This window comes from Lathyrus oleraceus, chromosome 6, assembly GCF_024323335.1.
Source record: "Lathyrus oleraceus cultivar Zhongwan6 chromosome 6, CAAS_Psat_ZW6_1.0, whole genome shotgun sequence".
Taxonomy (NCBI): domain Eukaryota; kingdom Viridiplantae; phylum Streptophyta; class Magnoliopsida; order Fabales; family Fabaceae; genus Lathyrus; species Lathyrus oleraceus.
In genome coordinates this window covers 243,816,307-243,828,983 of record NC_066584.1, presented here as the reverse complement: position 1 = coordinate 243,828,983, position 12,677 = coordinate 243,816,307, and the positions used below count along the sequence as shown (strand labels likewise).

Genomic DNA, 12,677 nt, shown 5'->3' with positions numbered 1-12,677 from the left:
TAATAATAGATAAGATGTATTAAAATATTCTTTTTAAACAATTGACACATGAATTCTTGAGAGGTGTTAAAACATTTGGACTTCCAAATCACTTAATCAAACTTAAGATCAATCTTAAGGTTGACACCACAATAATGTTATTGAAAAATTTAGATCAAGTTGATGTTTTAGGCAATGGAATTAGGTTGACAATTACCAAATTTTTGATCATGTCATTGAACTAAAAATCATTTTATGAAAAAAACATCACAAACATAATCTACATTTTAAGAATGACAATGCCTCCTTCTAAATTAGCATGATCATTTAAACTCATGAAGAGTCAATTTCCAAAAATTGCCTTTAAAATGACAATTAACACTTTACCAAGAGATATCTCTATAAGTAATAGTAAAGATTAACCCTATAAAAAACATGAGGAACATAATTAGCAGCAAAACTCTTTCGTAACATATTTATTGAATACTAATTATTTTCAAAAAATATAAATTTAACAAAAACATTAAAAACAAACGCCACCGAAATCTATCGGTTCTATCATCACGTTTACATAGCTCCTTCTTCACATGGGTAGAGAGGGAGTAGCATTACAGAGTTGAAACCGTTAAATATTCTTCTATTTCCTAACCCTCATTTCTTCTTGAATTTCAATTTGAATTCTCCTTCCAAAAATGTCTCAACTCCTATCTTCCGCTTCCACTTGTTTCCAACCTCTCACCTGTACCAACTCCTTCATAAATCAACCTCCCTTTCGGGGATTCAAGGTATTCAAACTTTCACTGTTTATTTTTTATTTTTCAATGTTAAAAAACCCATCTAGATCATTTACTGGTTAGGGCATTAGATGAATGATTAACTATTTGCCAATTTCTAGTAGTTGTTAGTTGAATCCCTAAGGCTATGATTGGATTGAATGTAACATGACGGAATGGAAAGTAGATTTCATTCTATTGTTTGTGTAATTTTTATAATTTGATGGAACAGAATCGAACAAATTAGTTCATTCCATTGCATACATCCCATCCCAAATCAGATGGAATGAAATGAAATGGATTTGATCATGTTCCATTCTGCTCCATCAATGAAATGGATTTGCCACTCTATTCCATTCCATAGTCTACATAGCCTAAATGCAGGATGCGTAGCATTAATTACTCGATCTGGAAATGACTAGTTTTCATATTTTGAAGTTTTTGAAATGTAGAGTTGTAGACTACTTTTACATTCTCTTAAGAAAAGTGTTTTTTCTGTGTAAATTACTACACAGCCATTTTAGGTTTAGTGATTTGTTTCATTAGCTTGAGAGTCTTGTTTTCGCTACTGCAGGGTGTATCAGGTTTTGTCAGGAAGCACGCTTGCTGTTTAGGCGTTCAGCCATTCTGTGCATCTCAAAAGATAAGGCCTAAGATCTCATGTGCTATGAATATGTCTGCACATTCATCAGATGATGATAGAAAACGGCAACTTGACCGGTTAATAGAAAAAGTACGTAAGCTTTGGGACAGTTCTCCTCAGCCAGTGAAGAATTTCCCTTGGAACACGGCACTGGGAAACTTCATTCAACTTGTTATTGATCTTACTTTGGCGGTTGTCAAATACCTTTATGTACCTGTGTTTACAGTTACCTCCATCAGCGAGTTATCCTACTGCGCACGTCAAAGTAAGCTAGTTCTTGTTCCTATTCCGATTCTCCTTGGAGCTGCTTTTGCCGGGATCCTTAAAGAGACCGCATTAGAGTTGTCTCCACGGCTAAGGGTAAAATCATTTGCTATGCCTCATTGTATAGTCTAGAATAGATATTCAATAAAGTAGTTGGATTTTACATTAAGCTGTTTTTTTTAACCACTACATTACCTCTATCTTGAGTTGCTGGCAATTGAGCTTGCTCCACTTTCTTTTGAACTTTCATTTTTCAGTTATTTGACATGACAACATTCATGACTACAATTGATGTTCTTTAATTATGTCTTCCAACATAGACATCCAACATTAAGATTGCATGCAGAGTAGTCAATAGCGGCCAATATGTGGAGCGGAGCGGAGGCCGACCGCTATGGGAAGAGCCTTAGCGGGGCAGAACACTAACGCCCGCTATAGGATAAATAGAAGGATAGTGGAGCAGATCAGAGCGGCTCCCTGCCCAGAGCAGTTTATGGCCCGCTATTCTTTTCCCCTCTTAAAAACCAAAATTACTCCTTAAATTTTTACAATGTTTTAAGGGTAAATTTGGGTTTTTCAATCAAATTTGAGTTGAAACTCAACCTTAACTTTCCTAAATAGTCGTTTATGCACTTCAAGAGTCATGTGTGCTTTGATTTATGAATATTTTATGAGTTGAGTTATTTGTTTAATTTTATATTAAGTATATGTTTATAATTATTATATGTAATTTCTCCAAAAAATGATCAAATAGAGCGGTCATCCTGCTATATGCTATCCTGCTATCCCACTTTTGGGGTCGGCCACTCCGCGCCACTATCCGGGAATGACTACCCTGATTGCATATTGAATATTAAGTTAGATTCTGAATCCGAAGATTGGAACACTGACAGAGTATTAAGAATGAGTCCCATGATTCGATCTGTGTTGCTAATAAATTCTCTCCCCTTACAAATTAACCAGTTACCACTAACATTTGCCTTTAAAAAGATAAAAGGAAAACTAAATGAGTGCCTCATTTTCTGAGGAATTTTTTACTAGTTATATTATTAGAAAATATATGAGAAACTCAATCTGATACTCATCCTTCCCCCTTTACTGTATTTGATCTTCCTCTTTTACCGTATCTCTTCATGTCTGATTTTCAGGAAGCACAAGTTCCATGGCATTTAATTGCAATTGCAATTTTCTTCACATTGATCAAATTGCCAGGTCCATATTACCCTTATTGGGGACGTATACTAATTCCTCACTTTGCGAATGGGGTTTTGTTGAGGGCTCTATGGTTTGCAATATTGTGGTATAGAAGACCTAAAGTATTGAAGATGTCAGAGTCTGATAGTTAGTTAACCCCGTGAGCTATGGTACAAGGTTGCAAAGTCCATTTCTGTGGTAAGGTTCATAAATTTTTTCTAAATCCTACAACTTATATCTTCGGTAGTTTGCACAGAGGCTTTAATTTGTTTCATTATTTATCATTAAATGTTACGCATTCTGGAAATTGAGCGGAAATACATTCAAATAAATGTGAAAGTTAAATCCCCATTTGGTCCTGGGATGAAATCTTTTTTGGCATCCAATTAGTCCAAAAGTTAGGGTTTTCTAGGACATGTCATGCAGTGACCAAATTAATATTCCAAAATTCTTTTGATGAGAAATTGAGGGCTAATCAAGCTTGAGCCAAGCTTATTGAACTTGAACATGGTATTTGTGCCTTGCTCAGTACTCTCATCAAACCCTTGTAAGATAATCTACCTTGGTGATATCAAACTTAGAGTTTTAGCCACTCTGAGATTTAGTTTAGCTGTTGATCACTGTTAGGAATCCAGGATGAACATTGGAGTTAATTTTGATTACTGAAGAGAAATTGAGCAATAGCTCTTACAGGAAAGCAAGGAACAACCAGAGCCAAGGATCCCTTAGAGAGAAATATTCCTCCTGCCTAATTGAAAATACAGTTCATAGTCTATTACATGAATGAGTTAGCTGTATCCCAATCATTTAATCACTCGATCCTAATAGATTCTCCCACAAAAGCGGCGCCCGACATGCCTCGTCAATAACTGCCTCATTCCTTCTTCCTTATAGATTACACCTTCTACAAATTGGGCTGTAGCCCAGTGTCCAGTACAACACCTGATCCTTCTTTTAGTCAGCATTATTATTGGGCCTCAGAGTCCTATCACTTCCTCACTCCATTAATCACCAACTGTCTTCTTCAATTGAGAGATATGGAAGACTGGGTGAATGCAGGAAGTCACGGACATTTTGAGCTTGTAGGATACTGCCCCAATCCTCTCAATCAGAAAAGATCTGAAAGAGCATTGGAGCCAAGTTATGATTGAGCATGTGAGCCAAGTTATGATTGAGCATGTGAGCCACTGTGTTCTGCATATGGGACCTAAGCTTGAGGAACACCCATTTCTCCTACTGAAAAATGCACCTTTCCTCTAATTATCAACACATTAGGAATGATCACATTAGAGAGAGGGAGAGAGTTGAAGCAGTTATCATAGAGAAGATGGTGGAATCTCAGTTTAGGTGGTTTGGACATGGGAGAAAAAAACCCATAGAATCTAGAATAAGGGGAGTAGATTAGACGGAGGGTGGTCAGTTTACTAGAGGCAGAGGAAGATTTAGAAAAACTAGAAACTATTAAGAATGACCTAGAGGTTAATTAGTTGGATAGATATATCATATATTACAAAACATTATCGCATCGTTTGATCCATGTAGCTAGGCCTACTTAGTAGTGGGATATAAATTGGTGGTTGTTGGACACACTGCAAATGCTCCTTAAGCTGCTGGAGGGCCTCATCATGATTCATCAAATCCATGGCAACAGATGCTACCGTAGTTTCCCCAGGTAAAAAGCGCACAGGTTTCCTCTCATACGCAATTTCAAAAGGTGCAACTCCTGTTGATGCATGAAGTGTGGGGTTATACCACCATCCAACCCAAGATACCCACGGAGACCAGAGTCGCAGCTGTTCTAAGGCAAAACAATGCAAGTAGTCTTCTAAGGTTAACCACCTCGGTTTGTCCATCGATTTCTGGATAACACCATGCCTTGGAGTTTAAACACCCCCTTCAAGAATAAATTGACAAATAATGGGTACCAATCAGTTACTATGGAATGAGGGACTGCACGAAGAAGACGCACTACCTCGGCGAATAGTTCTACCACCTTTTGTACCGTGTAAGGATGTTTTAACTGAATGAAGTCGGCATACTTCGAGAGACGGTCTACAACCACCACAATTGCTTCACGGTCCTTGGACTTGGCCAATTCATTAAGAAAATCTAAAGATACATCTTCAGCAAGTTGTAAGGATACGACGGCATATACTTCTCTTGGTTAGATTGAATAAATAAATAACTGAATAAATAAATAAACATAGTAATTTTACAAAACTGGGTAAATTGACTATTGGTTATTATCGATTATAATAAATGCATAGTAAATTTAATCACTAAAAAGTAGTATACACAATATTAAGTATAAAGTTGAAATAAATTAATTAATCTTTTAGTAAAAGATTCATACCCAAAAAGTAAAGGAGAGTGAGTTAGATTATGGTGGCAAAATGACCCCGTTAGACATGTCCGTTTTACCCACATTTTAATGAGGGGCATATTAAGGATTTAGGCCCTCACTCTCTAATGTGTCTGTCCTATTTTGTTTTTTTCGCGGGTTTTTGTGGGCATGGACATTAACATAATTTTATGCATTCTTAGTTCTAAAAGGTGCAGTGTCCGCGGACGCGCCTTGTTCCGCTCGCACTTTTGTGTGGGGTAGTCTAAGGTTTTATGCCCGCACCCTCAACTATGTCCGTCCCGTCCCGCCTCGTTTTTTGCGGGTTTTTGCAGGACGGACCTAAACGGGGTAGACATGCCTATTTGTCATCCTTAAGTTAGATGAAGGATACTCAAATCTCTGGAGGTTGAGAAAGACCTAAAAAAGCTATCCGAAAAACTATTGAGAAATATTTTGACATTAATGAGCTAGACCTAAAATAGCTATCCGAAAAACTATTAAGAAATATTTTGACATTAATGAGCTAGATAGAAGTATAGTATTTGATAGAACATTATGAGTCAATTGTTGATGTGAATGAATAAGTGACACTTTTTAGATTGTTTAGAAAATTAGTCTAGTAAACTTGACTTATAAAATAAAAGAATAATGATAGTTCTAGTTAGTAATACACCAAGTCACCAATATAATGAAGTTCTCTCTTAATTCTGCAAATATTAGTATGTTTGTGATGAAGACACCAATGCATTTTAGTTCTGTTGTACTAATTCTTTCACTTAACATAGGTTTTGCTTGTAACATTCTTTTTTAAAAATGTTATTGAAAAATGTCATTTATTCATTAACATCAAATTCCTTTGTGATACAGGAAACAAAAATGATCACTAATGAAGATCTTGGTAAATCAAACAGTATATTGAGAATTTCATTGAAATTAGAATTCACTTTGTTGAGGAAAGATGTAGACTGCTATGCCTAGTCTTTTTTGAGTAATATAACAATTGACATGCTTACATTGGAGCATGTACACAATTTTGAACCCATATGAACAAATTAGGCAATTCAGTTTAAACTGTCCTTTTAGTAAGATCATTGTGCTCATAGATTATCGATGTTTCTGAGAATCAAATTGGTTTGTTTTGTATAAGAAGCAATGAAGCACATAGACATAAAAAAGAAAATCTATCGGATACGCCGATATGTTCCGACATGCCGATGATACACCTCCGACATATGACTCTATTTTTTGTATCAAATTCTTCTTTTTAATTTTTTTAGTGGCCCTTCATTCCCATTTTGAATGACCCTTCATTCATGATATTTGCAGATAGTTACCATTTTTAAAATTGGTTTTATTTTTCATTTATTTTTTTATCAATGCTAATATTTTAAATTTAATTCATATTAATTATTACTTTTTATTTATTTATTTTGCATATTATTAATATTATTTATAATGAATAGTTTTAGACTCAACGATACTTTACTTTGCAAAGTTCCTTTCTTTAAAAGTATTCCAATATCTCAAAATTTATATTTTTGCATTCTAGGAATTTGTTAAAATTTGTGTTATGAATTTGATTTTGTTAAACTATAATTAAACTAAACATTTAATTACAAATTTTCTATGTGTTTTTAACGGATTGTATCCTATATTATTTAATTATTCAATTAGTGACATATCACTATATTGGATATTGGATATGTATCCCTCGTGTAGTGCTTCATTGATTAGAGGCATTGTAATTGGAATAAAAAACCATTTTTAACTTTTCTAATTGAAATTAATTTTTAATTTTTTCTTCTAGAATTTTCCTTTTTTTTTTTTAAATTATTCGAATAATAATAGAGTATATCATGTGTCAAAGGATCTCTTTTAAATTTAATAATTAATTTTCCAACTTTGTCCATTGTACTTCAAGTATTTATGAAAAATTAAATAAACTAATTTTTATTTAAAACTTCACTTAAAATATAATTATATTATAAAAAACTATAAAAAAAATAAAATAAACGGACTCTATCAAAGATTTAATCTATGAACTGCTTACTGAAAAGAAAAAAAATAGACATAGTAAATAAAGGTTTCTCTTATATTTTTTATATTCTATTCAAAATATTTATTTAATTATGCAGCAGATGCTACCCATAAGCTTGTCCCCATACATATCATTTGTTTATCAGATGTTTGATTTTCTGTTTCAATTTCCCACTTTGTTAGTGTCAGGATAAGATAAGAGACCGTCTCTGGTAAAAGTGTTTGTCTAATATTTTGACAGTTGTTCAGTCTGATCTAAAACTTAAATATGATGTAAATTGGGTTTTATTTTAAAGTCTCAATAACGGTCTGATAAATCAAATGAATTTGGACGTTTAATATTTATTATACTAAAGTCATAAAAATAACTATTTTTTATAAAATTCACGAACAACTTTTTTTTTAAAGTTATCAAAATTTTAGAATAGTTTAAATTTTATTTATATTGTTAAAAAAATTATTATTACACAATAACATTGATATTTAACATTAATTTAGTTATTATTATAATTTAAACTGTAAGCTCAAAATCTTCCAACATCAAGTCAATGCAGTGAACTCAAAATCTTCCAACATCAAGTCAATGCAGTGAGCATCACACGATGTTCAATACAATTTTGTTATCTTTTGCATCAGCAATTCTTCTGTTGTTCTGTAATTTGCAACATTTTCTTCCCTAACATCTTCAACAATATCATTAACTTTATCAATTATCTTGATTATATCACATGCATAAAAAAAACTTATAAAATGAAACAATTTCTTTAGGACTATTCACCAAAAAATGAGTACAGTCCTTCTCTTCCTATTGGTCCAACCATTCGTCATTATGTTGCATCCTAACTTCTTTCAAAGAGTCATATACTTCTCAAAATCTTTACTAATTTGACCATAATAAAAATCTAAACGCTTCACTCTAACCTCATGATAGGTTGGTGTCTTAAATCCTATATTGTCATTATCACCTTCGATGCTATTTTTTTTGTGACTTTTGGAACAACTTATTTTGTAATTTGTAAACCTTAAAATGATGTTTTATACTATAAACACCTCCTATAAATTCACCCTCACATAATTAACACTTGACTCTTCTTGAAGCTGGTTCAACTAAAACACATTATTCCCATGCAGAATCATTTTTTATTCCAAGAGAAATTTTCGCAGAAGCATCATTTGATGAAACATTTTGCGACCCTCTATTTGAAGCCATTAGAGGGGAGAAAATAGTGTTAAACAAAATGATGAGTATAGAACACCACAAGATGCAAAGGCTTACATACATGTTTCGATACTTGGAAATTATAATAAGCATGAAACCAAACAAGGATTAACAAAGTAATTCAAAGGAAAAAGAAAAAGAAAAACAGCAACTTCATCATAACATAACAACTTAATACATCTATAATACAAAGTAGCAATGTAAACATGATTCTCTCAAGCTGACAACATATACACACAAGATAACAGAATCCTTCCTTAAAGATGTGAAATCTTTTTCTCACACATTGTTTGATACACCATCTTACATTGCATAAACTATTTCACCGCTGCTATCGATATCAAGGTCGGGATCGGTTTCCACATCCTCGTCCATTTCATCATCAATGTCCAAACTACCGGTAAGATACTGGTTGAGAGACTGATGAGTTCCAGCTGCAGGAATAGTAGCTTCGCTAATTATCTGCATGATTTCTTCAACGGTCTGCATCGGTTGTTCAGGCTCTTGAAATTGGTCGTTCATTGTATTTCCGACAATAAGATCCGCAGGAAGGTTCTTCAAAAACCACATGTGGTTTCGAATCTCAGGCATACTTATTCTCTGTGTTTCAAAAGATTCTTAGTTTCCAATTGAATGATAATGCAGCAACTTTCAAAACAAAAACATGATTAAGCTATACATAATAAAAAGCACATAAGTTTCACCTGTGCAGGGTCTGCAACGAAGATCCTTGAGATCAGATGACGGCACTCGGGAGATATTTGAACATAATCAGGAATTGAGTATTGGACTTTCAAAATCCTCTGCAAGAAAAAACCAGAACATCAAAAACAGCAATTCCCTATTATTGCTACATTGGTTTAAAAGAAGTTGCAAAAGGTTACATGAATAGTCTTCCGAAAATTCTTAGGCTCATCCGGATCCTCGAAAGGATATGCACCAACCAACATGACATATAAGGTAACACCACAAGACCACACATCTGCAATCTGGACCATTGCAACAACATCAGTATAAAGTATTCTTAAGCAAGAAAAAGCTATCTTGAATGAAAGCATTGCTTCTGCATTAACGTCTAATATTTACAAATCCTCACGAGTGTATTTACCGGTGGTTGAAGTAACAAATGTCAACTAACTGAAACTTACAGGAAAACAACAAAAGTCTAATTAGGTACTGACATAAACAAAATACGTAAAAAAAAAAGAAGCTAATTGCGCAATGCAATTAGACATTTCCAGAATATCACTAACTATATATGATTTTTCTTCCAAGGATGGAAGTTACAAAATCACCTTGCCATCATATTCCTTCTTAAGCAAAACTTCAGGAGCGATATATGCAGGTGTACCGACGGTAGATTTTGGTTGCGAATGTAGCACTGATGACTGCAGAAGTAAGACAGTAATGATTACACAAACTATTTTACTTTATATCGGAGAAAATTTAAACTTCAAAGAATTTCAAACTAGTATGAGAAAAGTATATACCTTTGAATACCCAAAATCACAAATCTTCAAACGAGGAGCCGGACTACCGTCCAACAACGTGTTCTCCAACTTCAAGTCACGATGACATATTTGCTATATTAAAAAATACGAATAGATAAATTCGAGTCAGGCATTTTACTATATTGTTTGGACAGATTGTAAAAGTAATGACTATGCGTGTTGAAATTTTGTACCATTGCATGACAGTAGCTAACCCCTGATATTAGCTGTTGAAAGAAAAACCGTGCCTGCAGCACAACATAATCGTCACTAACTTTAACCACGGCAGAAATACTGCATTCAAAACAATGAACGGAATACGATAAGAACCTCGTCCTCACTGAACCGTCCTGCATTGCATATTCGCTCAAATAGCTCTCCTCCAGAAGCATATTCCATCACAATAGCTAAATGTGTAGGGGTAAGTATTACCTATATTTGACGAGTGAGTACAACTACGGATTAATATAAATAAATATACGAAGGTTAGAAGAAATGTCATAAAACTATATATCTCCAGCGCCATTTAGCACTAACACCTCTAAAAAAAGTGTGTCAATGTCGGTCTGACACGACACAGACACTTGTGGTTGCATTTAATTTCTTTATTTTTTCAAATTATTATCAGTGTCGGTGTCTGGTGTTCGTGTTTGTGTCCGTGCTTCATAGCTTGAGTACAAACCTCCTTGAACCTGACAATATTGGGATGCCTCAGTGATCTATGATTTATAATTTCCCTTTGTACATTTTCATCAATCTGTTAATAAATAGGTATGGTTAAGTTCAATATCAAGCCTAGAAAATCATATCAATATGCATGTAATTCCTTCAAAAATTCAATAAATTGTACCTTAAAGCCAAGCATAGAAAATCATGAAGAGTTAAAAAACACATAAACGAAAACATGAAAAACAAAAAGGAAAAAGCAAACCTTATCACCTCTCTCAATATACTTGACAGCAACACGCTGATTAGTGTGTTTATCTGTCATAAGCCTAGCCACCCCAAAATTCCCAGACCCAATATCACGAACAAGCTCATACCTATCACTCTCATGCATAATCGGTATATCCATTCCTCCTGGCCCAACAGTGTTCATTTTTGTTAAAAATCTCACCTTTTTTCAATTATTCAGCATGTCAGCATCTCTTACATTGAGAAAGAAGAAAACCCAGATGAGATCTTTGAAAAAGAAAACGTGGGTGGGTAGGTGATGGTTGAAGAAAAGAGAGAACAAGTTATGATTATTGTTCAAACACGTGAAAAAGGTTCTGAAGCAGTGGTTGGAGTTGCAGATGCAGAGGGGCGGTGATAATTCGCTCGTGAATGTGAAATGAAATCTTGTTTTCATTTACTCCTATCTCTGTTTGTTGTGTAAATCGGATGGTGTGTTTGTTGGGTTTCTTTCTCACTCACTCCAAAGTTTGTGATTTTTTATTTTATCTAAAACCAGAGAATCTAGGAACATGTGGCACCAGATATTTTATTTTATTACATTACATAGTGACCACTTTGAATTCATGAAATAGTGTATGGATTACAAGTGAAAAAAATTGATTTTGCATGAATTATGTCAAATTAATTCGAGTTTAAAGTGACTCCAATGAAAATTTGGGATACATTTATATTAAATTTGTTGAATAATAAATTTTAGTATAAAAATTACGTTTTTATTTTAAAAAACGATTGTTTTAGGCGTTCATGAGACCCAAGACAAAAGGCAAATGATACGACATAGACAATTCTGTCCATTAGAGTTTTGCGAGTTTTGCTGACCGTCCAAATCAATCTGGGTAGAAAATGTTTTTTTGTTGGTCGATTTTAGTGAAAGGTATCTTGTATTAATCAACGAGAAACATTATTTTACCCAAAACAGATGAGGAGCGGACGTATACCACACATCGAATGGATTTACAAATCAACATTCGGAAAAATGTCACTTATCTCAACTCAACAATTATGGACGAAGCATTGTTTTACATCATCTTAAGACAAGATAACTTTCGTTTATGAAAAGGTTTTTATGATCAATCGCACGACGGCGAGAAAAAAGAGTTTGATTGGTTGGATGTATTTTTGGACTTGAAAGACGAGTATTTATGACTCGCAAACTCTTACAACTTGGGTCTAATACTCGGGATTACGTCTAGACCTTTCACCCAGGTAATCTTTTCCTTTCAATTTTATTGAGAAAAGAAGTTTGAATATTTACAAGTATTTTGAAGAGAAGACGAATACTTATGGCTTGCAAGCTCTTACAACTTGAGTCTAATATTCGGGATTACGACTAGATATTCCATCCAGGGTAATCTTTTTCTTCCAACTTACTTATGAAAATGGTTTGAATATCGGAGGTTTTGAAGAGAAGACGAATACTTATGGCTTGCAAGCTCTTACAACTTGGACCTAATATTCGGGATTACAACTGGATATTCCATCCAGGTAATCTTTTTCTTTCAACTTACTTATGAAAATGGTTTGAACATTGGAGCGTTTTGAAGAGAAAGACGAATACTTATGGCTTGAACTTGGGCCTAATATTCGAGATTACGACTAGATATTCCATCCAGGGTAATCTTTTTCTTCCAACTTACTTATGAAAATGGTTTGAATATTGGAGCATTTTGAAGAGAAGACAAAAACTTAGGGCTTGCAAACTCTTACAACTTGGGCCTAATATTCGGGATTACGACTGGATATTTCATCCAGGGTAATATTTTTCTTCAGATTTTTA

The 12,677-nt window shown here is 34.0% G+C and overlaps 2 protein-coding genes across 2 annotated transcripts; one reads left to right on the top strand and one right to left on the bottom strand.

Annotated features, from left to right (window-relative positions):
• The first annotated feature begins 478 nt into the window (after positions 1-478).
• LOC127092640 (uncharacterized) lies at positions 479-6,406 on the top strand. Its single transcript, XM_051031526.1, has 4 exons — positions 479-764; positions 1,327-1,755; positions 2,808-3,051; positions 6,065-6,406. Exons 1-3 carry the CDS (start codon positions 672-674, stop codon positions 3,003-3,005), a joined length of 720 nt encoding a protein of 239 aa, XP_050887483.1. The 5' UTR covers positions 479-671; the 3' UTR covers positions 3,006-3,051; positions 6,065-6,406.
• Positions 6,407-8,596: 2,190 nt separating this feature from the next.
• On the bottom strand, positions 8,597-11,433 carry LOC127092639 (serine/threonine-protein kinase SRK2E). The gene is made up of 9 exons (XM_051031525.1): positions 10,875-11,433; positions 10,626-10,700; positions 10,274-10,375; positions 10,138-10,191; positions 9,944-10,036; positions 9,749-9,841; positions 9,338-9,442; positions 9,158-9,256; positions 8,597-9,053 (listed from the first exon to the last, which is right to left on the bottom strand). Exons 1-9 carry the CDS (start codon positions 11,040-11,042, stop codon positions 8,757-8,759), a joined length of 1,086 nt encoding a protein of 361 aa, XP_050887482.1. The 5' UTR covers positions 11,043-11,433; the 3' UTR covers positions 8,597-8,756.
• Positions 11,434-12,677: the final 1,244 nt, after the last annotated feature.

Excerpts from the sequence above, each read along its gene's own strand:
- LOC127092639 (XM_051031525.1), bottom strand. The coding sequence starts at position 11,042 with ATGAACACTGTTGGGCCAGGAGGAATGGATATACCGATTATGCATGAG. Across the intron at positions 9,842-9,943 it reads GTGATTTTGGGTATTCAAAG|TCATCAGTGCTACATTCGCA; the intron begins GTATATACTTTT and ends TTACTTCTGCAG. Across the intron at positions 9,257-9,337 it reads ATTTTCGGAAGACTATTCAT|AGGATTTTGAAAGTCCAATA; the intron begins GTAACCTTTTGC and ends TTTTTCTTGCAG.
- LOC127092640 (XM_051031526.1), top strand. The coding sequence starts at position 672 with ATGTCTCAACTCCTATCTTCCGCTTCCACTTGTTTCCAACCTCTCACC. Across the intron at positions 765-1,326 it reads CTCCCTTTCGGGGATTCAAG|GGTGTATCAGGTTTTGTCAG; the intron begins GTATTCAAACTT and ends TCGCTACTGCAG. Across the intron at positions 1,756-2,807 it reads AGTTGTCTCCACGGCTAAGG|GAAGCACAAGTTCCATGGCA; the intron begins GTAAAATCATTT and ends TCTGATTTTCAG.